At 44.0% G+C, this 25,377-nt stretch overlaps 1 protein-coding gene across 1 annotated transcript in view; it reads left to right on the top strand.

Moving 5' to 3' along the window:
* The window catches only part of FANK1 (fibronectin type III and ankyrin repeat domains 1), a 134,707-nt gene that overhangs the window by 106,570 nt on the left and 2,760 nt on the right, over positions 1-25,377 (top strand). Inside the window, exons 2-7 of the mRNA XM_061184497.1 lie at positions 2,490-2,667; positions 10,037-10,161; positions 16,786-16,867; positions 17,894-17,968; positions 18,830-18,895; positions 24,072-24,237. Coding sequence (XP_061040480.1) covers positions 2,490-2,667; positions 10,037-10,161; positions 16,786-16,867; positions 17,894-17,968; positions 18,830-18,895; positions 24,072-24,237 — 692 coding nt within the window. The remainder of the gene's footprint in view (positions 1-2,489; positions 2,668-10,036; positions 10,162-16,785; positions 16,868-17,893; positions 17,969-18,829; positions 18,896-24,071; positions 24,238-25,377) is intronic.

Below are 25,377 nucleotides of genomic sequence, written 5' to 3'. Positions count from 1 at the left end.
AAACCTTACAAATACAGTGGTAAGTCACCTTCCCTACCTTAGCATACCTCATCCTTTCCCTGACTTTTGTATCCTGGCGGTGTGCATTCTTCTCATCAGTGTTTTTAACTTAGACTACATACCTGTGTATTCATAAATAATATATAGTGTTGTATGTTCTAAAAAGTTTACATAAGCAGTATAATAATGTAGTGCATCCTTTGAACCTGTGTTTTTCACGTACTCATTTGAGGTTTGAGTGTAGAACTACCTCCTTTTAGCTGCTGTGTAGGATACCATTGCCTGAAATATTCCATAACTGATTTAGATACTTCATATATGTTATTTATTTATCACAAAACACTGTGAGGTGTTTTTGACTTGGTTTCAGAGCATGTATTCAAACCCAGGTTTCTCCAATTCCATTAAGCCATGCTTTCAATAAATATCAGGAAAATAAAGTTGGAAAGAATGAGCTGGCAGGCTGTCTGCTAGTGTGTATCTCTGGGATCTGAATGTAAGGGAACTTGGTGGTTATCTCTCCTCCTGGCCTGGGGCAGGCAAGATCAGGGCAGCCTAGTCTGCACTGGGGCTGCACTGGGGCTGCACTGCAGGAGGGCCCAGGGTCGGCAGGAGTCAGCTGCAAATGTGGTAAATCAATGACACTTAGACAAAAATTGAAGTTGATTTACAATGTTGTGTTTCAAGTATACAGCAAAGTGATCCAGTTATACATATAAAATACGTACATATATTCTTTTTCAGATTTTTTCCATAGATACTGAGTATAGTTCCCTGTGCTATATAGTAGGTCCTTGTTGTTTACCCATTTTATATATAGTAGTGTGTATATGTTAATCCCAAACTCCCAATTTATTTCCAGAAGGTACTCCCCACCCCTACCCCTTTTGGAGACCATAAGTTTGTTTTCCACGTCTGAATCTATTTCTATTTTGTAAACAAGTTCACCTCTATCGTTTTTTTAGATTCCACATAAAAGTGATATCATATGATACTTATCTTTGATTTTTTTCACTTAGTATGATAATCTCTAGTTCTATCCATGTTGCTGCATATAGCACTATTTCATTCTTTTTAATGGCTGAGTAATATTCCTGTGTGTGTGTGTGTGTGTATACACCACATCTTCTTTATCCATTCATCTGTCAGTGGACACTTAGGTTGCTTCCATGTCTTGGCTATTGTGAATAGTGCTGCTGTGAACATTGGGTGCCTGTATCTTTTCTAATTAGCGTTCTCTCCAGATATCAATAATATTTTTGAGGCCTGAAAGACCCTGAGGGACAGAGAGAAGTTTTAAAAGAAGTGTAAGTCATGGACCCAGCCCTCAAGGAATTTAAAATCTAGCAAGGGAGACAAAACTAACATGAAACAGAACAACTGGATGCAGAACAGCGCAGGTGCCTGCTGTGCCCCCTGCCATCTTTTAGGGAAATGGGATATCCTGTATCCTGTTTTTTTCTCCACATCTTGATTTCTCCCTCAACAGTACCTTCTGGAAATCCTCTCAAGGCATCTAGCATAGAACTAATTTATTTTTAAAGCCTGTGTAATATTCCATGCTATGGACATATCATCATTTATTTGACTATTCTCTTATTAACGGGTCATCTCCTTTTCACTGTTAATGGCTAAAAAACTGTAACAGTTAATGTCCTCGTATATACGTCCCTGTGTGCTCAGATTTCTGCAAGGGAGTTTACCAAGAGTGGCATGATTGGAGGGGAGGGTATATGTATTTTTAATTTTAATTGATGATGCCAGATTGCTTTCTAAAAAGACTAGAATTCATATTTCCCCACCACCAATGTATGAGTGTCCTCTCCTGACATTGTCACTTCTAACAGTTACATCTCTTTTTAAGTGTCTGACAGTATATAAAGTTATATCCAATTATCATCATTTTCTACAGCCACTAGGGAATATAAATGCCTTTTTTGGACATTATGTTGGTTATTTTTGCTGTGTTGTCTACTGCTTGTCTTTTGCCTGATTGATATTATTAGCCTTTGGGTTTTTCCTTGGTTAGTTTGTAAGAGCTGTTTATATAGAACAGATATCAACACTTTGTCATCTGTGTTACAAATATTTGGACCAGCAGTATCATTTGTCTATTGGCTTTGTTTACCAGCCAGATCACTGAAGGATGATAGCAGCAAACTGAGTTTCTTCAGCTCAAAGAAAAATCTAAATAGTTCCATAAGTGAAGTAACCTTTTGGAAGGGTCCATGAGTAAAGTATGATGTCAATGGGTATGGTACAATCTGCTTGTTGACGAATGTGGTAACTCACTGCATCAGCTGAATTTTCTATCACTCATGCTTTTCTGATGTTCTTCAAGCCACAGGGAGGAATACTTACATGCGTGCCTGATGTATAGGAAAACACAGTTTGATTTTCAAGCAGCTCTAATGCACTCAGCTGATCTCTCTTCCTTATGGAAATAGAGTCCTGAAATACTGTATCTTTTTTAATTTTTATCTTTGTAGAAATCACACCATCCTCAAAGCCTCATCCACCTGTTGTGGGCAAAGTGACTCATCACAGCATTGAATTATACTGGGATCTGGAGAAGAAAGTCAAGCGGCAGGGACCCCAGGAGCAGTGGTTCAGGTTTTCTATTGAAGAAGAAGACCCCAAAATGCACACTTACGGTATCATTTATACGTAGGTGCAATGTTGAACTGCTTAACATTTTGCTTTGATTTCTTGATTAGCTGGAATGGTTTCTATTGTCTCCAAGAAGACTCATTTTGAAATTGAAGGAATGAGTCAGCATCATTTGCATTCATTCTTTTCATGAGTGATGAATTTTGGAAAATAAGGGTGAGCAGTCGCTTTGAAATTAAACCTCCTAGACCTTTGAGAGCTCCTTAGGCTTCTGAAATATTCTAATGGTATATTTTAAAAATCCAAAATGTAGAGACAGAATCAAAGGAGAGTTGGATGAAATCAGATGAGGTTCCCCTCAGGCTGTTCTGTTCACAGATGTGACAACTTCCCGACCTCGGGTCACACCACTGTTCCCTTGTTAACTCTTTCCAACCAACCTGCTAAATTCTCTCAGCCTCCATCAGAACCTGTCTTTTTTGCCTTTTCCTTGAATGCATTTCCTTCTATTTTTATACAGCTGGTTCCTTTACACCATGCACGTATCGTATCAAATACTGGCCCCTCCTCAAAAGGCCACCTGAGGCAGCCATTCTTCCACCCAGCTGTCCTCTCTGCCATGACCTTGTTTCATCTGCATTGTGAAACCTAGCTCTGCCGGAGTCATTTTACTGTTTACTGTTCGTTTTCTGTCTCCCTACCAGCATCTAAACTCCACGAGAAGCAGGTAAGATTCCTGCTTGCTTAAGGCTCTTTCCCCAGCTCCTGGACAGCGTCAGCACATAGGAGGCCCTCAAAATATTCGTTGTGTGAATAAATAAATGAATGCAACAGGAATAATCGAGGTCATTTTTTTTTTTCTTAGCCTTCACTTCAATCCTTATTTCTTCCTTTGACAGCTTTACTGCTTGCAAAATGACTTTGTGTTTTAGGAAGAAGACCAGAGATGAGAGGCAGATACGGTTTTATATTAAACTTTTAATTTTGACATAATTGTAGCTTCACATCTGGCTGTAAGAAATAATACAGAGAGATCCCAGGTACCTTTTACCATTTTCCCCGGTGGTAACATTACGGAAAACTGTAGGGCAATATCACAGCTGGCATCCTGGCACTGCTGCAGTCAGGGAACAGTTGCAGCGCTTTGCTGGACTTTTCTCCAGGTGGCATTGTGGTAAGGGTGCTGATGTGAGGGTACCTACGCAGGCTTCGACTGTTACCTGAACCATGGTATCCCTGCGATTTGATGAACGATTCTTTGTACCTAGAAAGGAAAACATGCATTTACCTGAAATGTAGTTGCCATATGAAAATAATTCCTGGCCCGACTACTTGAAATGTTATTTTAATCATGTCATGTCATGTGTTATTCTCTGGTAAGTAGTTTCCACCCAAAAGCATGAATGATGATATAACAAGTATTTCTGTGGAGAGAGAAAAAGGTATTTCATTTCCCCTGTTTCTCTTGCACCACAAACCATGCTTGGGCAGGTTAGGTGGGGCTGTCCTGGATGCTCCTTTGTGTCTCCATTTCTCCTTTGCTGGGTGATCAGCCATGTCCACTGGCCTCCAGCCTGTGTGTCTCTGTGCTGTTATGTTTTCCCCAGAGACCTGAGTGCTGTCTGGCCCGGGAACTCACCTGGATGGTTGCCTGGCATTGCAGAGCCAGCAGCGAGGCCTTCAGACCCCCAACTCTAAGCGAGGTTGTGAGATGCTCACGTTCCCTCAGAGAATTAGCACAAACCTTGACACTAGGTGGCAGAGTTAGACTGTGTTAATCTTGACCTCTTCTCTCCATTATATCACTTTTCCCTAGGTGTATCGTTAAAACTAGCAAATGCCTTTCTTTGCAAAAGCGATTATCTAGACTATCTGACCTTGGGATTGTGGATTTAAGAACTTCATTTTGACTTGTCAGTTTCTGTTCATCTTCTCCAACAGCCAGTCTTGAATCAGTGCTGTTGTCTTTGACGTGGGCTCTCTTCACAGCCAGTTATATCTAGTTTTCATGAGTTCTCCCTTTGCACATCCCTTCTATGCTTTCCCTTGTTAGATTGTGGCATTGCCCCTACTAGGATGTAAGTAGGATCTGTTTTCTGACTAGTCATTGCTGAATCCCCAGGTCCTACAACCGTCCAGCTTGTTTGCTGATTGAATGAATTGGCCATATCCCTCTTTTCTTGCCCTCTATCCCTTCCTTCTATCTTGCTAGGTTAATTTTCTTTTTAATCTTCCTTTTGTCAGATTGTCTTCGATGGGTTTCCATTGCTTGAAGAATGAAGGTCCAACTCCTTACACTAACATCTGATGCTTTTCACAGTTTGCCCACAACCTGCCTTTCTTGCTGTTTCTTATTTCTGGGCATAAACCTTCTGACGAAATCTGCTTTACTGTCCTTTGAGTATGCCTTGACTTCTCCTGCATGTGTGTTCAGCTGTTTTCTCTGTTCAGACAAATCTCCCCTGCTCCATCCTTTCTTCCACCCAAGTCAGATTCTACCTCGACTGAGAAGCTCCCTTTACTATCCTATTATCTACCCCTCTAAATTCCTATGAAAATTGGTACCCTTATCATGCATTTCATTCAGTCAGCACCTACTATGTGCCACACACTGTTTTGGATGCCAGGGATACAGCACTAGACAAACAGACAAAAATTCCTCCCTCATGATGAGGAAGACAAATGATAAATAAGATACATAAGTAAAAATATAGTGTGTCAGATGGTGGTTAAGTACCAAGTGGAAAGCAGAGGAGAACAGTTGGGGGCTTGGAGTGGAGGTGAAGACGGCTTCACTGAGAAGGTAACATCTGTGTAAAGAAGCAAGTGAGGGGTATCTGGAGCCTCGTGAGTATCTGGAAGAACATTCCAGGCAGCAGACACAGCAGGCAAAAGGGTCTGGAGGCGGGATCGTGCCTGGCGTTCCAGACACACTGAGGAGTGGAGTGAATGAGTAATGGGATGGGGCCAGCGCGCGGACGGGTCTTGGGGGCTGTCACTCTGTGAGGTGAGAAGCCACTGGACACTGATAAACTGGGGAGGGGTGTGGTGCTTATGCTACGTGAGGGTCACTCTGCCTGCTGAGTGGAGGACAGGCTGTGAGGAGGGAAGGCGGCCAGAGCAGGGAGGACTAATTAGGAAGCGTCTGCAATAATTTAGGTGGGAGATAACAGAACAGAGTGTGAAAAGTGGTGAAATCAGGGCCTTTTAAGATAGATTTGAAGAATTTGCTGGTGCACCAGATATGGGATGTGAGAGAAAGAGGGTAGTCAAGGGGCCATCAGTAGACATCTCAGGATCGGCCCCATTGGGCTGCAGGAAGCAGCAGCTCCAGAAGCTCAGTGGCTCCCAACGGCAGCCGCGTATTTCCCACACGGAACACCCGTGGTGTGTCGCCAGGCTGGTGGAGTGGCCTCTGCCTGAACATGGCTAGTCATGGTGCCAGCAGAGGCAGAGATCGGGGCTCCCCGTTTCTTGAAGCTTCCACCTGGAATGACACACTGCACCTCTGTTTATACTTCATTGCTCAGAGCAAGTCCCGCCACGTCTGAGCTCAACAGCACTGGGCTATAGAATCCTTGGGGGAGGGCACCAAGTACCTGTGAACAAAATCCAGTCTTCCACAGGCGGCACCAAGGTTTTGGCCTGAGCAGCTCAAACCACGGAGACTCGGGATGGAGCGGGAGCTCATTTGGGGACGATCAGAAAGCTGGGGGTGGAACATAGTGGGAGAAGAGAAGTCTGCGAACTGAGTCTCTGGGCATTTCAGTACTTACTTTGTTACGTTTCATGTTTGCTCAGCTCTTGCATCAGATATTTGCTTTGGCTGATAACAGAAATAACGGTATGCTTGATACTTTGATATATTTCCTCTACGGGAAATAGAACTTGGAAAAGTTCTAAGATTGCTTCATCCTTTGAGCTACCATGCCTGGGCTGTGTAAAGAAGTTTGATACACAGCTGCTCTGAGACGTCCCTGTGTCTGTGCTGCAGTCGGTGTCACCCCTGTGTCTGCATTGTAGTCGTGGAGGACCCCAGTGGGCAGCTGTGTCTCTGGTCCTCTCCGTGGGGCCACCTCTACTGATGCTGTGAGAGCCTCCAGCCTCCAATCACTCTGCCCAGTGGCATCTGTTTTATAAGATAGTTCTGTAATTTATCTTTCCAGGGGTTATGAAGGTGCTGTTTGCTTCATGGTGATCTCATGATGTTTAGCACCATTGGATTTTACTGGGGGCACTTTTATTTTGGTCTAAAACTATGTTAAGTCTTTGCCACCTGGCAATTAAATTTCATTGAGGTTTGAGCATTGTAGTCTCACTGAGCTCCTAGAGATCTTTTCAGATGCCACAAATTGAGGGCTCAGTTTCTATGATTCAAATAGCTATAGTTATGCACCTCTGCTCATGTAACAATAAAACCCACCCACTCACAAGATTACTTTGTGCCAAGCTGATATATTTTAGTTTATTGTTGTTGTTGTTATTTTTTTTTTAGACCATGCAGTTTTTCTGAACATTTATCTTGGTTTCAGAGCTTTTTCTTTCATGGTAAATATATTTGTATCTAGTTTTAACACTTCTGTGTTTTTGGCTTAAGGCTGTTGGTATCATTTCCTAATTGTCTTTATTATAGTTTCTTTGTTGTTGGTACATGATGTATCAGTTATCTATTGCTGCGTAACAAACTGTCCCAAACTTAGTGGTTTTGCTCAAAGTGTAAAATACACGCTTGCTCATGATCCTACAATTTGGGCAGCGTGGGGAGGGCAAGTCTCTGTTCCACGTGGTCTTGGCTGGTGCAGCTCTTTTGGGGCTGAAGGATCCAAGTGGTGTCACTCATGTGTCTGATGCCTCTGCTGGGGCAGTGGGGACAGTGGGTGGCTGACCGGGCTCCTGTGTTTTCCTTCATTGTCTGGCATCTTCCAGTGACTCTCACCAGGCAACCTCTCCCTCCAGTGGGGAAGTTGAACATCTTTACATGGCAACTGGCTTCCAAGGGAGCAAGAGTAGAAGCTATCAGGCGTGTTAAAGCTGGGCCTAGAATTGCACAGCATCCCTTCGCCACATCCCATCCTATTTAAGGGGAGAGGAATTTGACTCTTAACGGTGGGAAGAGTACGTGCACCTGCAGGATGGGAGGGGTAGCTAGAGGCCACCTTGACTGACGTGGCTTCTTTAGGTGGAGAGAAATATGCTTCAAGGAAAGGTAGTCTCAGTGAAGAGGGCTGCGTCCACCCTCGAAGGGCAGGAGAACACAGACGAAGTTCAGAAGGGCCTCAACGTCCCCCGCCCCCCCCACACCATCTTTTTCTTGGCTCGGTTAGAGCTCCGCCCAAGAAGTCATTTAGGTTTTGGTGCCTGGAGTAACTTGTGATGCAGAAAAGGGGGATCTCCGAGTATTCTGGACTTCATTTCAGCTTAAAATTTTACGTTTTGGATAATCGACAAAGGGAGAGAAACACAAAGGGCAAAGGGTCTTTGGAAATCATTTCCTGTTTTCAAACATGGTCCTCTAGGTCTCTGAGCTGAGACTCCTCCTCTCAGGAGCACAGATCCAGACCTGCCTGATCGCCTGGCACTAGATTTTTCTGTCAGTTACCCTTTGCTCTCACCTAACCATTCATCCCCCTGGGATTCCTTGTCTTTCCAATCCTTGTGGCTTTCTCAGACTGCCTGGGTCCTTCCTTCCCCTGCCTATCCTCCTGTCTGTTCTGGAAGTTGCTTGCCCCATGTCTCACTTTACATCAGAGGCCTCTCTGCTAAGGACATGCTTTGGGGCCCCCTCTCCCCTCACTCCTCACGGTAGAGGAATTACTTGTCTGATGGGTGAGTTTGGGAGATAGAAGGCCTTCTGGGTCGTCTTAAACTATCCTGAAGGGTTCTCCTCCCCCTGGAGCAATGGTGGGCTTGGCTCTCTATGCACTGGGCACTGTGCCTGCATCTTTGGGGAGACCCTGCTTTCCCAGTGGGTTTATCAGTAATGATGGCAACTCCAGCACTGTCATTGCAGCCTGATGCAGCTGTCACCCCTCACTGTCCTGGACTGCCCCTGTTCTTGCACCCATCAGCAAGAGTTGACAGATGCATCTCGGCCCTGAACTGGTCCAGGGCTGCATCCCCAGCCCGGCCCAGCACCTCCCAGGTAGTGGGCACTAGATAGGTTTGGTGAGTTGCATGGAAAGGAATTGATGTATAAATATTTAGGTAGCACATCAACATTCTTGAAAGATTAGTTGTGAACCCCAAAGTATGATTCTGGCCTCTGTACAAGTCTGAGAATGAAGGGAAAGTTATAGACAGAAAATGGGAAAAAAGATGGTAAGCTTGGCATCCGAGGGGCTGTGGAGAGTGTCCTGAAGGGAGGAGGGCAGGGCCTGGGCTGGATGTGGAAGCAGGAAAGAAGAAAAGAGCTGGAGATAGTACATCCTCACCCCCTCTCCGCCCGCCTTGCACACACACAGATCAAGTCTTTGAGGTGTAAGGAAAGAAAGATTTAGATGAAGGCTTTGAAAAGAGATACATGGAATTTAATCAGATGCTAATAAAGGTTTTTGGCAGCAAAGGGGAGCTGAGATTTTGGGACTGTTGGGATAGACATACAACTCCTTGGACCTTTGGAGACCTGGGATCCTCGAAAGTACGGCAAGTCAAAACCAGACCCCCAGGCCCTGCTTCACGGGCAGAGGGCTGGGGTCTTGGCACCTTCACTGGGTCTCAGCATCTCCTGAGCCAGCAGCACTGCCCGCCTGCGTTTCCTGGTGCTCGTTTTTCAGCTCCAAACGATCCGACTCGAGTCTTTCTGCCTGGAGGCCTGCAGATTTCCATCGCAGCCTCTAATCAGTTTTCTGTTCTCCAAGTGTTCAGCACCTGCTTCCCACAAACGTTTTCCTAGGTCAACCTGACCGTGTGGCGTGATAGGAGGGTCATTTCTGCGCTGCCCACCTCCCCAGCTGCTCGGGGGCTCTGAGCAGTCACACCCTCTCCCTGCAGTGGGATTTTGCCCGCAGTAGGTACACAGCGGCGCCCATCCACCCGAAGACCCCACCCAGCAATCACCTATGTGCTACTTGTACTGCCGAGCTTAGCTTTCAATTGTGAAACTTTGCCATATGAGGACAAAAAAAAAAAAAAAAATGGGTTAACGTGACCATTTCTCCAAAGTACAAAATCGCGAGCCAGCTGTGTGTCAGCCCTGGGGGAGGGGGGCTGCGGCATCGAGGGCACCTGCCGGCAGGGGTGGACACCTGTCCTGTCCTTCGTGCTCAGGAGTTCAGCCCAGGGTGAGAGACGGACAGCCACCAAGGTCAGGTCTGTACCGGGGGTAGACAGTGCTCAGAAATCCCTTCCACCTGCTCTTCTAATACCTTTCAGAGGACGCTGCCCCGATTACCTGGTGTCATCATCACGTGTGTCTCCTCCCGTCTAGGGGATACGCGACTAAGCATGTTGTGGAAGGTCTGGACCCACGGACCCTGTACAGGTTTCGACTGAAGGTCACCAGCCCCTCCGGAGAGCATGAGTACAGCCCGGTGGTCTCGGTATCTACGACCAGTGAGTATGCAGAACTCGAAACTCATTTATCTAAAGGTGACAAGCAATGTGAAGGTGAAGGTATTCTGCTTTCTGCTTAGCCTTACTGGAAGCAGAAACCATTCTATTCTTAAGCGCTGTGATAACATTGTTCACTGGCCGGGCCGTCGCATAAGGGAAGTCTAATTATGCTTGAACAAATGCGAGAGCTGTTTTTGTGCCAGCGCTTCCCTGGGAGGGCACGTTCAGAAAAAAAGGATGGAGTCACCTTTCTCAGGAAACGGGCCAGAGGGGTGCAGGCCGAGCAAGGGTTCCCACGCGGAGAAACAGGTGCCCCCTGGGCGCCCTCAGGTGAGAGGTCCACTCAGCGTTTCGTCCCTTTTGGACAGCTTCAGTGTATCCGTCAAGACTTGACACAGAAGTCTGATCCCTGGGAACCTGTGGGTGAGGAACAGTGAACAGCGCTGCTTCTGTCCACAGGACGTGGAGAGGGGGCCCACACAGAGGTGGTGGACAGAGGCCGCATCCTTTGCCCAGGGCAGATCTAAGGGTGCAAATATTTTCTGGGATCAGTATTTTATTTTTTTAAAGATTTTTTGTTTTTAATTGATTTATTTTTGGCTGCGTTGGGTCTTTGTTGCTGCGCGCGGGCTTTCTCTAGTTGCAGCGAGCGGGGGCTACTCTTCATTGTGGTACACGGGCTTCTCACTGCGGTGGCTTCTCTTGTTGCGGAGCATGGGCTCTAGGCGCGCAGGCTTCAGTAGTTGTGGCACGCGGGCTCTAGAGTGCAGGCTCAGTAGTTGTGGAGCACGGGCTTAGTTGCTCCACGGCACGTGGGATCTTCCCGGACCAGGGCTCGAACGCGTGTCCCCTGCATTGGCAGGCAGATTCTTAACCACCGTGCCACCAGGAAAGTCCCTGTGATTGGTATTTTAAAACATTTTGAAGGTGTGTGTGTATGAAGTGCCATCTTTGAACTAGAATATTGTGAAGATTAAAACGGTCAGAAGTGTTTTTCACTTCTGAAAATATCCACCCACTGAAAATACAGACAGATCTTTTTTTGATTGCACAAAGGGAGTTAAACATTATTTAAAATTTTTGTGAGTTAAACATTATTTTAAAATTTCAGTCAATGTAGCATTTGGCTTGTATACATATATATATATTTTCTGTGACTTTCAGTTGTGGCTTTTAGGCATTTACTGATGGACATTTTTGTGCAGATGAAAGGTAATTCAGATTTTGAGTTGGTTCATAACATCTTCCGTTGCAAACAAGGCATTAGGGGATTGGATCTCAGTTTAGCTAACTGAGAACTTAGTTAAAGCTGAGGGTGGTGATGCCACATACACCCCCCAAACAGTGCTCAGCTAGCCATGGAGAAATAGAGTTTCAGAGGAGACTTTTGACGTGAAATGGTCGATTCCAGAGATGCAGGTCAGGAAAGAGGGCTTGGCCCTGAATCTGGTGAGGGTGAAAGCATTTGCTTTTCTATGGGAGATATTGAGCTCCTGGAGTTTTTAGGGGCAAGAAAAGAAGGCAGAGCAGCAGACCGTGCCTTACTTCTTTGTGTGTTGAGGGAAGGCACAGAGAAGGGAGGAGAGGGGGCAGGAGAAACCTGGGCAAAGGGAGCCCAGCGTGTGGAAAGAGACTCTGGAGGGCGCTCCTCCAGGCCGCCGTTCGGCTCCCTCCCATCCTCCCCCACCCCCAGCCAGTGCTGCCCTCCTCTGGCTCTGCCCCTGCATTCTGGGGTGCCCTCCCTCCCCACTGCTGGGCCTACCGAGCCCACTCCGGGGCAGAGCTCTGTTCCAGGCCATTCCTCGTGTGGCTTCCCCTTGTTTGCCCTGCACTCTGCTCCTCCCCGGCACAGAGCGGTGTCTCACCACCTCTAGTAACGCTCCTTGCCTCTTATTTTACGTACTCGTTCATCTTCTTTGTCTTCCACCTACCGTGTGTGCTGCTGAGGGGCCAGGGTGATGGGTCAGTCATGTCTAGTTATAGAAGATCCTTAAGAAATGGTTGGATGGATGGCGAATGAAAAGCCCCCAGTCTGTACTGGGGGGAGGAGGAGCTCTGATTTGCTCAGCTTGCCTTCCTGTCTCTCGGGAGATGGATCTGGTTCCCACTGGCTGGGGAGAGGCCCCCTGAACCTGCCAGGTGAGGGTGAAGTGGGCATAGAGCCCATTGCGGTAGGCGACCCCTAGGATCCTTAATACCACATCAAAGCCAGGGCAGGGGCTCCTGGGCCTTTGGCTAGAAGTTACATGGAGTCAGGGCACCATCTGGAGCTCTTCTAGGTAGGCAGAGAGCGTCATAGCTCTCGGTCTGTCAGCTGACAAGGGTGGTGCCTGCAGGCCAGGTGTGCCTTCTCCTTGCTGAGCTGGCTTCTGAGAGGCAGCCGTGGAAAATTGGTCCAATGGTCCAAGGCCTTTGTCACTGCAGTCCGTGGCTTCTGTGGCTCATCAGACAAGACCTCCTGTGGGGATGAGGGTGGGCTGGAGATGAGGCTCCTGGTGATGCCCTGGGAGCCAAGTGTCAGGTCACAGCACACGTGCCTGCAGCCAGGATGCGCTCTCAACCTCAGGACCCTCTGCTGGGTGGGAAGGATCAGGTAACCCTTCCTTCTGGCTGGCTGCTGCTTCCTTAGGCTGTTGCTGTTATAATATCCAAAGCAGACACTCTTAAGGAGGCAGATCATGCTAAACAAAGAATTAAAAATGTGCACATTATATAAAACAAGTGAAAATGCTTCTGTGGGTTGATAATTTGCATTCGGTTTGAAAGTGCTTTAATGAATCACAAAAGCATGTACTTTGAATAAAGGATGCTCAGCCTTTTTCTTTCCCCCCCAGGTAAAGTACATGAGACTCTTGTTTAAATGAGGCAGCATGCAATTTTAATCAGTTGGGCCCTTAAAAAGAAAGGAAAACAGCTGCTGCTTGTTAATTGGCAAATATTTTTTGCCAATGAGCTCATCATTTATTCACTGTTTTTAATAGAGACTTAAATTCCACCAAGAAAGGTGTTATCACCACATTTTAATATCTGTCGGGACATCTGCAGCTACATGACCGTCTCGCAGAGCATAAGCAGTGGTTTACCGAAGACCTCTCTGTCCCCTTCCTGCTCCTCGCCAGGCGTCCCCTCCCGCGGTCCTGCTCGACGACGGGCGTCCTCACCATGGGCAGCATCAGTTCAATATTTGTAATAATGGTGACACCCTGGTAAACATTAGAAAAGCAAACCCACAAAGGCAAAGCCTGCCTTTTTCATATCCCATTGCACTTGCCGATAGCAGTCCCTTGGGCCAGGCCCACGAGGTCTTGAAGGATTCGGGGGTGGAGGACTGGAACATTCTGCCCCCCCCGGAACGTCCTCTCTGTTCTTCATGACTCCCGCCTAAAGTGGGAGTAGAAAGAACTGCTCTGCCCTGCAGACAAGAGCCTCTGCACTTCTTTTCTGTTCCCTGTCAAATTCCTGTAACCTGTGAGACTCTGTCGTGCCTCGGTTGATCCCTCTCTGGGCTGGTGGTCATCCTCAGTGCCTCGTTGCCTTCCTGGCAGGGGTCTGAGAGGGTTAATGAGTTAATGCAGAGAATGAGCTTTCATGCCCCAATGATAGTTATTGCTTCCTTTTGCTGGAACTCAGCAAGCAGGGAATGATGAACAATTATGTTGTTTTCCTTCTCTTCCGTGAGATGTCCCTTTGATCTCAGAATAAGTTGGGAGGGCGCTGGTGACCTCTCGCAGAAACTGGAATAGGCAATACATTTATTGAAATTATATCGTAATATCAAGATACCCTGGTCTCTGCTATGCACGGTCCTCAAGCTTCTAAGCACGAAATGAACTTATTCTGTTTTCTGATATTTGCACGCTGCAGAGCTCCCTGGGTAGGATGGGAAGTGCCCGTACTGGGAGAGCCATGCTGGGCAGGTAAGAGGGATGATGTGGACTGAGGTCGTCAGGGCGTAATGTGCCGGGTGCTGCGTGTGCTTTTAGGGCTTTCCCTCAAATCCCAAGAAGTTAGCACTTTTCCGAAGCTTTCTAAGCTTTAGGCCTCCCCTTGCACTTCGCACTTTGCAGGGGCTGGGGGTTCATGTGTGTGTATTTAAGATGTCTGCTTGTATACAAAATTTAGTAAGAGTGGAAGGATAGAATGGATTGGTCAGCTACGTCGACATCTATTAAGCCCCAAACGAAGGAGTGTGGCCTTTCGGAAGACCTCCCTTTGAGCTCTGATGTTGCCCCCTCCTATCTGGGTGACCTTGGACAACTCACTCAGCCTTTCTGGCTCTGTTTTGTGGTCTGAAGGAGATTAAAAGCATCATGTGGAGTTCTAGAGACAGCTTAGTGAATAGGATCTAGTTAGGATTCCATACTTCAAAATTCAGTAGAAATAGGATGAGCTTCCTATGCTCTTCTAGATGATTCTGTGCAAATCACTTATTTTGGTGTTTTTAGTGGCAGTTGACATTTGAGAGTCACAGAAGTAGGGGCCGTTTGGTGGGATAATGGAGACTTTCCCACCACACCATCCTTCTCCTTTCTGGGAAGCGAGAGGGAAGAGGAACATTCCATGGGTTTAATTTGCCCACTAAAGTATGGGTCATGTTAAGTCTGTATGACTCTAGTGCAGGGATTCTCAGCGTCTGCGCGGTCGGTGACGGGGGCTGCCCCGTGTCTGTAGGATGATTAGAGGTATCCCTGGCCTCCAGCCACTAGATGCCAGTAGTACCAGTCCTTAAGTTGTGACAACCAAAAATGTCACTAGACTTTACCAAATGTCCTCCAGGGGGCAAAACTCAGCCCCCTCCCATAGCCCCTCGTGAAAGACATGACCTCCCTCAGAAGGCCAGGGACTGCCGTGGGCCTTGTCCTCTGGTGGGTTATCATGATACATTTATTTAGAGGCTTTTGGTCTAAAACTATGTGTGGAATGATGAAAAGGAAGTATAATATAGCTAAGACATCTTGAGGAGATTGGCAAGCTCAAGCAGACAAAATTGTTATTTCAAAACAATTTTAACTTGGCTTGAATTTATTTTTACCAGAACAGAAGAAAAGGGTATCAGCTAAAGGTCACTCTGACAGGGATCCCTTCATTCTTCTGCCCCACTGTTTCCCGGCTTGTACTTTGTCCAGCGGAAAATCCTCCAAGGAAACCAGGAGAAAATCGGCTCCTGTGCCTGGGAACTGACGTCCCAGAGTTTTTCCACCATGAGGAGCAAGGCTAGGAATTTTACTTCCCAGCTGGCTGCGATGGCCGGGGACCTCTGCGGGCCAGACTGTAAGAGGGAGGTTAATGGGTGGGGTGAGCCCCAGGGGGTAGTCTGGGGTGCGGTGGGAGGATAGGGTGGAGGGGTGATGTTTTCTCTCAGGGTTGAGAATAGTAACAGCTGAAAGTGGGCCCTGCAGTGTGAAGGGCAAGAGAGGGACATGTGTGTCTCATTCTCTCTGGGGCTCCCGGTGTCAAGACTAGGCATGTAAGGTATACATGAACATTTGCTGGGGGGCACGGGTTTGATCCCTGGTCGGGCAATTAAGATCCCACATGGTGCGGCCAAAAAACCCCACCACCAACAAAAAACGAAACAAATTTGTTGAATAAATGAATGAGCCCTTTTGAGAGGGCTGAAGCCAGGGATTATCAGCTCAATGCCTGTGAAGGCTGGTAGGGTGCTAAGTGTGGGAGGGGGCTGGGCACCAGGCAGGAGAGAAAGGTGGGCTGCCCGGGACCAGGGCAGCTGCCACTCTGTTACTATCACCTTGACAACAGATACTTACGATCTGCAGGTGCTCGTCTAGCACTTCACTTGTATTATTTCATTTAAACTTAATCCTAATCGTCAAAAAAGTCAGAACGTCATGGGAGGTGAACCAAATGAAGCCATGAAACAAACATCCTGATGGACGGGCTGCTTTCACTTGGTCCTGAGCTCGCACACTTCTCATTTTTGGACTTCTGCCCCACCCTCTTCCACGAGGAGTCAATGCACGAAGGGCTGCCCCTCTTCCCATTGTTCCTTTACTGTTTCTCAGAATCCCTCGCCTGCTCTTCGCCACTTGGCAGGCTCGCTCCCGCAATCAGGCTTTCTCACAGTGTTCCACCTCTCTGGGTATGAGCCCTTCTGCCTCCACAAGCTCACAGGAGGCAAGGCCAGTGTGAATGTTATGTTCCCGGGAAGGACTGAAATTGTGGATTTCCAATGTTAAAGCAATCTGTCTTGTTTCGTTTGTTGTTCACATAGTTTAGTGATTCCTTGGCAAACAAAACCAGCACAGCGTGACAACGGTGGAGCTTTCCCTTGCTCGTAAGAGACATTTATTATGTCTTATGAAATCTGAAAGGATTATTTTCAAATATCAAAATAACATCCACACAGCGGTACTTTTATAACTTGAAAATGTCCCAAGCCTTTAGGACAATCTAAATGTTCTTCTCGTAATATGTGAAAACAAGGTCTATTTTCAGTAAAAGGAGGAGTGGAGAGTATGTCATGTAAGAGATACTCAGCGGAATTGCCAAGTGCCTTCTTGAAGGTGAACATGAACTTCCACTCGAGGCCGCAGGAGGAACAGAGCTGGAATGAACCTTCTCTCATTATATTTTGGATGACTGCTTTCCATCTGCTTTCTTCAGGAGAACCCGTAAGTAGCGAACACTTGCACAGAGCTGTCAACGTGAACGATGAAGATTTGCTGCTTCGAATACTACAAGGAGGGTGAGAGAGCTCTGCCTTTTAAAAACTTAAAATTTTTTTTAAATGCCCAGCAAGTGTTTAGAAATGCGTTCATGCAGCTTAACTTTATTTTCCTAAAATTCCCCACGGCTTTGGCTCCAAAATTGATCTCAGGTGACTGGTGTGAGTGCAGCACGGCTCATAAAGATGACTGTAGACACAGCCCCATGTAAATGGGATATTTTGTCATTATTTAATGAACATTGAAAACAGACATGACGAGTCTGGGTGTCATATATTCTTCCCAGAAATAACTTATGACTCTTGCTTATATGCCGTAGCATTTAGGCAAATTTTGCCCCTAAATGCCCACCCACGTCTAATTCCTGATGAAATTAAGGAATCACTAAATCAGCTGTTTCTAACTCAAAAGGCTGATAAAACCCTAGAGGGGAAATGTTGAATACAGTTGCCGCCAATGAGATACTTGAAGCTGTCTCCCAGATGAAAACAGGACAACGTTATCTAGATCGTTTTTGGATTGATAGTTTTGAGTGCCTTAGAAGACAAGTCATGTGTGAATTGAGGCTCTGTAAGTGGGAGAAGGGTCCCGAAAAACGCCACAGCTTCTAAGCTGCTATTTAAGAGCTGGACTTTCTTCTTTGAGCAGCAGTGCTTTGTGCCCAGTGGGTGCGATGGGGACCAGGCTCGTGTTGGGTGGAGCTGAGAGCCTGCAGTGAAGCCACGGTGTCCCCTGCTAGTTTAGAGGGGCCGTGCTCGTCATAGAGGATTTTAGCAGATTACGTAATGGCTCTGAATTGAAGGAAATGCCTACTTTAAGTGAAATTACAGCAATTTCCTCTTCTTTCCTTGTGAATTTGAATCCTTTAAAATATTAGGCAGGGCAGTCTAAGACAACAAAAACTTAATGGCGCAGAAGGAACTGGAATTTTCAGGAAAATGAACCATTTTAACCACCCGTGCCCTGAAAGAGAAGTCAGCTGTGAATCCACAGGGAGCCGTGTGGGCACGTTCATCTCTTTTTTTCCCCTCTGTGTTTCCCCCAAGCAACGTGAAGGTTGATGTTCCCAATAAGTTTGGCTTTACTGCTCTGATGGTTGCTGCCCAGAGAGGATACAGCAGGTATGGCGCTTCCCTCTTCATCCCTTAGGGGGGAGGGGTTGAGCCCCTCGCTCCTCCCAAAGGCTCCTCTCAGGATGGGGACGGGAGGGGAAGGGCCATGGGGGGGAACCCGGCTTCAGTTCTCTTTCCAAAACTGAGCCATGTAGGGGCTGAACAGAAACTCAGCTGCTTTTATCATAAGGTCACACAACATGCAGGAGAGGGTATAAAAACGTATAATCACGTGATAAGGAAGAGAGGTAGCCATTTAAATTACATTTTGCAAGGTATTTTATATGTCCTGGGAAAACTGGTTATTGGAATGTGAATTTTTTAAAAAAAAAGAAAGGGGAGGGATATTCATTCTAGAAAACAAATTTCCCTGATAGGCTGCTCAGATATAATTTCCACTGACACAATCTATTTTCTCTACTCCTCACGGAGAGGAGTATTTAAGCATAAATACTAAGAGCTTATTTTTTCTAACATTTATATTTTAACTAAAATGCCATTTTTAAAGAAATAGAACTGGATTTTCATTAGATTCTACCATTTGAAAATGTGTTTCCAATGGTCATTAAAGTGAGAGTGAGTTAGTTTCATGGTCTAATTTGTTTCATGTGGTATAGTTTTTTGTTTTCAATGAATAATTCACGTAAAGGGTAAAAACCTGTTTTTTTGTTTTTTGTTTTTTTTGGTGTGGAGAGGCAGTTTCTTGGTTTAGTAATGCCCTGTCTTTAAAGCCAGCTGCCTCTGAAGATGGAGAAGAGAGAGTTGCCAGGACAGGTCTTAAATATAGAGTCGTTCATTTTTACTGGGTTATTGTGGGTTCCTATTCATCAAAGCTGCTTATCCAGAGGCTCTGAAATTTGTCTTGTTTAGGCTTGTGAAAATCCTCGTTTCTAACGGCACAGATGTGAATCTGCAGAATGGAAGTGGCAAGGACAGGTAGGTATGAAACATGCCCTAAACTGTTCCCATACTTGTGTTAATAGGCTTGGGGTTTTGATTTACCCAAATATTTTCTTGTTTCTTTTGACAGTACTGAGAGGTGATAGGTCTCAAAGGAACGATGGCAACTCAAAAACTGGCTTATTCGGGGTCTTTTGTGTTTCCATACAAATTGTGAAATTTTTTGTTCTAGTTCTGTGAAAAATGCCAGTGGTAGTTTGATAGGGATTGCATTGAATCTGTAGATTGCTTTGGGTAGTAGAGTCATTTTCACAGTGTTGATTCTTCCAATCCAAGAACATGGTATATCTCTCCATCTATTTGTATCATCTTTAATTTCTTTCATCAGTGTCTTATAATTTTCTGCATACAGGTCTTTTGTCTCCTTAGGTAGGTTTATTCATAGATATTTTATTCTTTTTGTTGCAATGGTAAACGGGAGTGTTTTCTTAATTTCACGTTCAGATTTTTCATCATTAGTGTATAGGAATGCAAGAGATTTCTGTGCATTAATTTTGTATCCTGCTACTTTACCAAATTCATTGATTAGCTCTAGTAGTTTTCTGGTAGCATCTTTAGGATTCTCTATGTATAGTATCATGTCATCTGCAAACAGTGACAGCTTTACTTCTTTTCCGATTTGGAATAGCCAAAGCAATCTTGAGAACGAAAAATGGAGCTGGAGGAATCAGGCTCCCTGACTTCAGACTATATTACAAAGCTACAGTAATCAGGACAGTTTGGTACTGGCACAAAAACAGAAATATAGATCAATGGAACAGGATAGAAAGCCCAGAGATAAACCCACGCACATACGGTCACCTTATCTTTGATAAAGGAGGCAAGCATATACAGTGGAGAAAAGACAACCTCTTCAATAAGTGGTGCTGGGAAAATTGGACAGGTACATGTAAAAGTATGAAATTAGAACACTCCCTGACACCATACGCAAAAATAAACTCAAAATGGATTAAGGACCTAAGTGTAAGGCCAGACACGATCAAACTCTTAGAGGAAAACATAGGCAGAACACTCTATGACATAAATCACAGCAAGATCCTTTTTGACCCACCTCCTAGAGAAATGGAAATAAAAACACAAATAAACAAATGGGACCTAATGAAACTTAAAAGCTTTTGCACAGCAAAGGAAACCATAAACAAGACCAAAAGACAACCCTCAGAATGGGAGAAAATATTTGCAAATGAAGCAACTGACAAAGGATTAATCTCCAAGATTTACAAGCAGCTCATGCAGCTCAATAACAAAAAAACAAACAACCCAATCCAAAAATGGGCAGAAGACCTAAATAGACATTTCTCCAAAGAAGATATACAGATTGCCAACAGACACATGAAAGAATGCTCAACATCATTAATCATTAGAGAAATGCAAATCAAAACTACAGTGAGATATCATCTCACACTGGTCAGAATGGCCATCATCAAAAAATCTAGAAACAATAAATGCTGGAGAGGGTGTGGAGAAAAGGGAACACTCTTGCACTGTTGGTGGGAATGTAAACTGATACAGCCACTATAGAGAACAGTATGGAAGTTCCTTAAAAAACTAAAAATAGAACTACCATACGACCCAGCAATCCCACTACTGGGCATATACCCTGAGAAAACCATAATTCAAAAAGAGTCATGTACCAAAATGTTCATTGCAGCTCTATTTACAATAGCCAGGACATGGAAGCAACCTAAGTGTCCATCATCGGATGAATGGATAAAGAAGATGTGGCACATATATACAATGGAATATTACTCAGCCATAAAAAGAAATGAAATGGAGGTATTTGTAATGAGGTGGATGGAGTTAGAGTCTGTCATACAGAGTGAAGTAAGTCAGAAAGAGAAAAACAAATACAGTATGCTAACACATATATATGGAATCTAAGGAAAAAAAAAAAGGTCATGAAGAACCTAGTGGCAAGACAGGAATAAAGACACAGACCTACTAGAGAATGGACTTGAGGATATGGGGAGGGGGAGGGGTAAGATGTGACAGGGTGAGAGAGTGGCATGGACATATATACACTACCAAATGTAAAATAGATAGCTAGTGGGAAGCAGCCGCATAGCACAGGGAGATCAGCTCTGTGCTTTGTGACCACCTAGAGGGGTGGGATAGGGAGGGTGGGAGGGAGGGAGACGCAAGAGGCAAGAGATATGGGAACTTATGTACATGTATAACTGATTCACTTTGTTATAAGCAGAAACTAACACACCATTGTAAAGCAATTATACTCCAATAAAGATGTTTAAAAAAAAAAAAACTGGCTTATTCACTTGTCCACTTATTCTTCCATTCAACAGCGTATTGTGGGGGATATCCATTATAATGCGTCTGCCTTCCCTAGCTTGAGCCCAGCAGACATTAAGCGCTCAGTAAGTGATAGTTATTGAAGCAGTTTTCTCCAGCCGTGTGCTGGGCATTTGGTTGTAAGTGCCTGTGACACTTTGTACCTCCCTAAGTGTTCTCATTGCATTTCGCCTGACTCTGTTAAATAGAAGTCTTAGGTGTTTCCAAGGAAGCAAAAGGCATTCACAAAGATACAACCCAATTACTTCCCTGAGGTGAAAGGGCTGAATGCCTTGCAGGAGAAGTTTGTGGAAAGAACATGATACTTGGAAACTTGTTCTTACAACGATGAGAGAATGTTTTAGAAAGACATAAAAATAATCACTAATCTAGTAATTAAGTTTAATTAATTAATTCAAATCAACCAATATTTATTGAATGACTACCACATGCCAGGCTCTGTGCTTGGCACTTGGGTAGAACAGTGAATAAAATGCAAAGCCTTTGCTCAAGGAGCTTATAGTCACGTGATGTATGCCGATGAAAGGTTTATGCACTGCAAACTAGTATGTAAGGAGTAGCTACAAAACACTGATCAAATACGGTAGGCCACAAAGAGAACATCAATTTCTAAAATCAGAAAGCCTACCTACCACACTCTCTGGACATAGTGCAGCAATAGATTTTAGTAACATTGAAAAAATCACTTATAAGTTTAAACAGTAGTTTTTCAAATAACTCTTAGGTATTTTTGGAACTAAGCCATCAATTCAAGAAGTTTGAAAAAATAATAGTGCCATTTTAAAAAGGAGAAAGAAAAACTTGAGAGGTATGAAAGAGAAGAATTTTTAAAAAGTAGAAATTGATTATAAAAGATTGTTGAGAAATGTAAGAGCTACCTCTTAAACAAAAGCTACACAATAAAATGGACCAATTTTGTAAATCTCAGAGGAAAGAAAAAATTAGAAATCTGAAAGGATTCATAACAGTATAGAGCAAATTTAAGCATGAAAAGAAAGTGGTACATTTGCATCTAAAATAGATTTGATCAAATCATTGAAATGGGTACTTTTTTAGAGAAAATTTAAACCGTCAAAATCAACTCAAGAAGTAGAACATCCAAAATAACCAGTATCCATACAAGAAATTAGAAAATTTATTAAAAGATCACCTCCAAAATAGGTTCTGTGGTTTGTCTGTTCTACCAATGAGCTTGTTCAGATTTTCTAGGTACTGATAATAACCTTGAACTTTTCCACAGCAGAGAGGAAGCTGGAAAGCTACAGAGGATAGCCTTATTGATAAAATCTGATAGAAAGAATGCTATTTGTACATCTTTACGTGAAGACATTTATGTATCTCTTCCATCCTAGCTAAGGGATCATGCAGGAGGGTAAGGATGTCTAGATTAGGAAATTTCTTAATATAATACTTCCCATCAGTAGACTGAAGGTGAAAACCTGTGTGTGTGTGTAACTGGTCCTCTGTCTCTTTTTTTATTTTTAAAATTTTTTCTTATAGCAATGACTTTTGAGGAGACGGGATCAATTATCTTAGAGGATGCCCTATGTTCTTGATCTGCTCAGTTGTCTCCTAGGTGTGAAGGAGGCATTTGCCTTGTTCATTATTTCCAATAAAGTTAAGATTAGGTTTAAAGGCTTGATTGGATTCAGGTTAACATTTTTAGCAAGAGCACTTCAGAGCTGGTGTTGTGACTTCAGTTTGCCTCTGTCAGGCCTGTGATGCAGGTTGCCCCACAGTTGGTGATTCTAGTTTTGATACTTTGGTGAGGGTGTAACAGCTAAATCTTTCCTTTGTAAAGATATAGCTTCCCATTGCAATTAGAAAATAATCTATGGGTTAGAAATTCAGTACAGTGTGAATATCCTGTTCTCCATTAAACTTTCATCCAAAAATTTTAGCATCTACTATGATCCTTGCCTGAATCAATTATTTAATTGGGACTTGCCAAAAAGTGATTTTCTAATTCCATGATTCCTCCTATATTTATCAGCTGTGTAGTCTTCTGTTAACAAAAGCTTTCCCTCATCAACTGGGGATGGACTACATTGCATTCTATAAAGACAACATAAATGTTTATTTAAGTACCAATATTTAGAGTAAGGAATTGGTTTAATAGTTATCTCTAATAGTGTCCAATGAGATCTTTTTCTTTTTCTTTTTTGAATATCATCATGGACTGGTAGATGTTTTTAAATCCCAACATTTTACTCAATTACAGTGATTATTCATTTTTTGGAGGTATAATTCACATACCCTAAAATTCATTCTGCTACAATGTACAATTCAGCATTTAAAAATATATGAACAGTCTATTTATCTCTTGTAAAAATAAAATACTGTGTGTGTGTGAAAAAAAAATATATGAACAAAGTTGTGTAACCACCATCACTATATAAATCCAGAGGATTTTCATCAACACAGAAAGAAGCCCTATATTCATTAGCAGTCACTTACCATCTCCTCCTTCCAGCTTCAGCGACCACTAACCTGCTAGTTCTGTCTCTCTGGATTTGTCTATTCTGGACATTTCATATAAATGAAATCATACTATGTGGCCTTTTGTGTCTGGCTGCTTTTATTTAGCGTAATGTTTTAAGGTTCATCTGCATTGTAGCATATATCAGTACTTCATTTCCTTTCTATGGCCAAATTATATTCCACTGTATGGATATACCACAATGTGTCTATTTATCAGTTGATAGACATTTTATGTGAATAATTTTCATGGCTTTTCCACCCAAATTAAGATTTCTCTCTCAGGTTTAAGCCAGGGAGGGTAAATGTAGACCTGAGTGTGGAGACCGCACTAATAGCCAAATGCTTCTTCTGCTGTGTGTTGCAGTCTAATGCTTGCGTGCTACGCAGGACACCTAGATGTTGTGAAATACCTCCGAAGACATGGTGCTTCTTGGGACACTAGAGACCTAGGAGGCTGTACAGCTCTGCACTGGGCTGCAGATGGAGGCCACTGCAATGTGATTGAGTGGATGATAAAGGACGGCTGTGAGGTACGGATTGTCCTTGTTAACTACACACGTAGAGTTAAGAACCTAAATGCTGTTCCATAGGGTTCAGGACAAGCAGGGCCTTATGTGGATGTCTTTTGATTAGTTGAACCTAGAAATGCTGGAGAAAGTTCTCTGACTTATGAGCAAGAAAGTTCCTGAAGCTTTGGAAAAAAAAGATCATTATAGAATTGTTATGATAGTGAGGCTTCAGATTGTCATGGAGGTTCATCTCGTGTGGGGGAAGAAGAAACAGTGCTGAATCCAGAGCTGGACCTGATGCTTCTTCTACTTTGTTTATTCCTTTGTTCATTCCCTATGCCAATAAAGCTTGATGGTGCCTCTACAACACACCAGATACTGTCATAGGTGCTGGATGCACCAAGATGTTCAGAACTCTTACAGCCATAGTGCTGCTTATTGCTTTTAGAATTAGATTATTTTTATTCTTGGTTTGCTTTAAAGATCAGTCATTAAAAAAAACTTCCAAAGAGCAAACACTATATCAAGAAGAGAGCATTCCAGCTCTCGTGTCTTTGCTTTGAAGCAGGCATTTTGGTTTGCTTCTGGTTTCATGTCATCAGAAAGCACAAATTCTACTTGGCAAATAGAAGTAGAGTTGTTTGGACTTCTACAGATATTTGAAGATGGGCAAATAGAATTAGCTCAATTCGGGTAACTGCTGATACCTTTGAAAACTTTAGTTCAAGATTTCAAGGAAGTTAAATAAAAATTTCAGGGCATGGAAATAAGGAATGATGAACAAAATTCTCTCCTAATTGTGATTGCCAGATGGTGTAGACTACTGAGAAATTAAACTGATGACCTGGAAAATAAACTCGAATGGAGAAGAGTTAGGTCTCCCGGAAGATGTTTGTAGATTTGTCCTAGTTTGTCTCTGAAGTGTGATTGAGCAAAAGCAAGGCTTAAGTTGTGGGATCTCACTGGTTCCTGCTGCTGCTTTTAGAGGGCTGAGAAGAGGGCCCCTTGAAGGAAGAACCTCAATCAAGATAAATCCCTTTTATTACATTTCTTGTTTTGTTTTAGAGACACGCACAAAAGGTCAGAGGGATCAGCCTGCGTGCCTTGGTGGTTAAGGGCCCACACCTGCCTTGGGTGGTAGTGACAGCCACATTCCTCTTG

This window comes from Eubalaena glacialis, chromosome 1 (genome assembly GCF_028564815.1).
Source record: "Eubalaena glacialis isolate mEubGla1 chromosome 1, mEubGla1.1.hap2.+ XY, whole genome shotgun sequence".
In the NCBI taxonomy this organism is placed as follows: domain Eukaryota; kingdom Metazoa; phylum Chordata; class Mammalia; order Artiodactyla; family Balaenidae; genus Eubalaena; species Eubalaena glacialis.
Note: the sequence above shows the minus strand (reverse complement) of the source record. Positions and strands in the feature narration are given on the sequence as shown.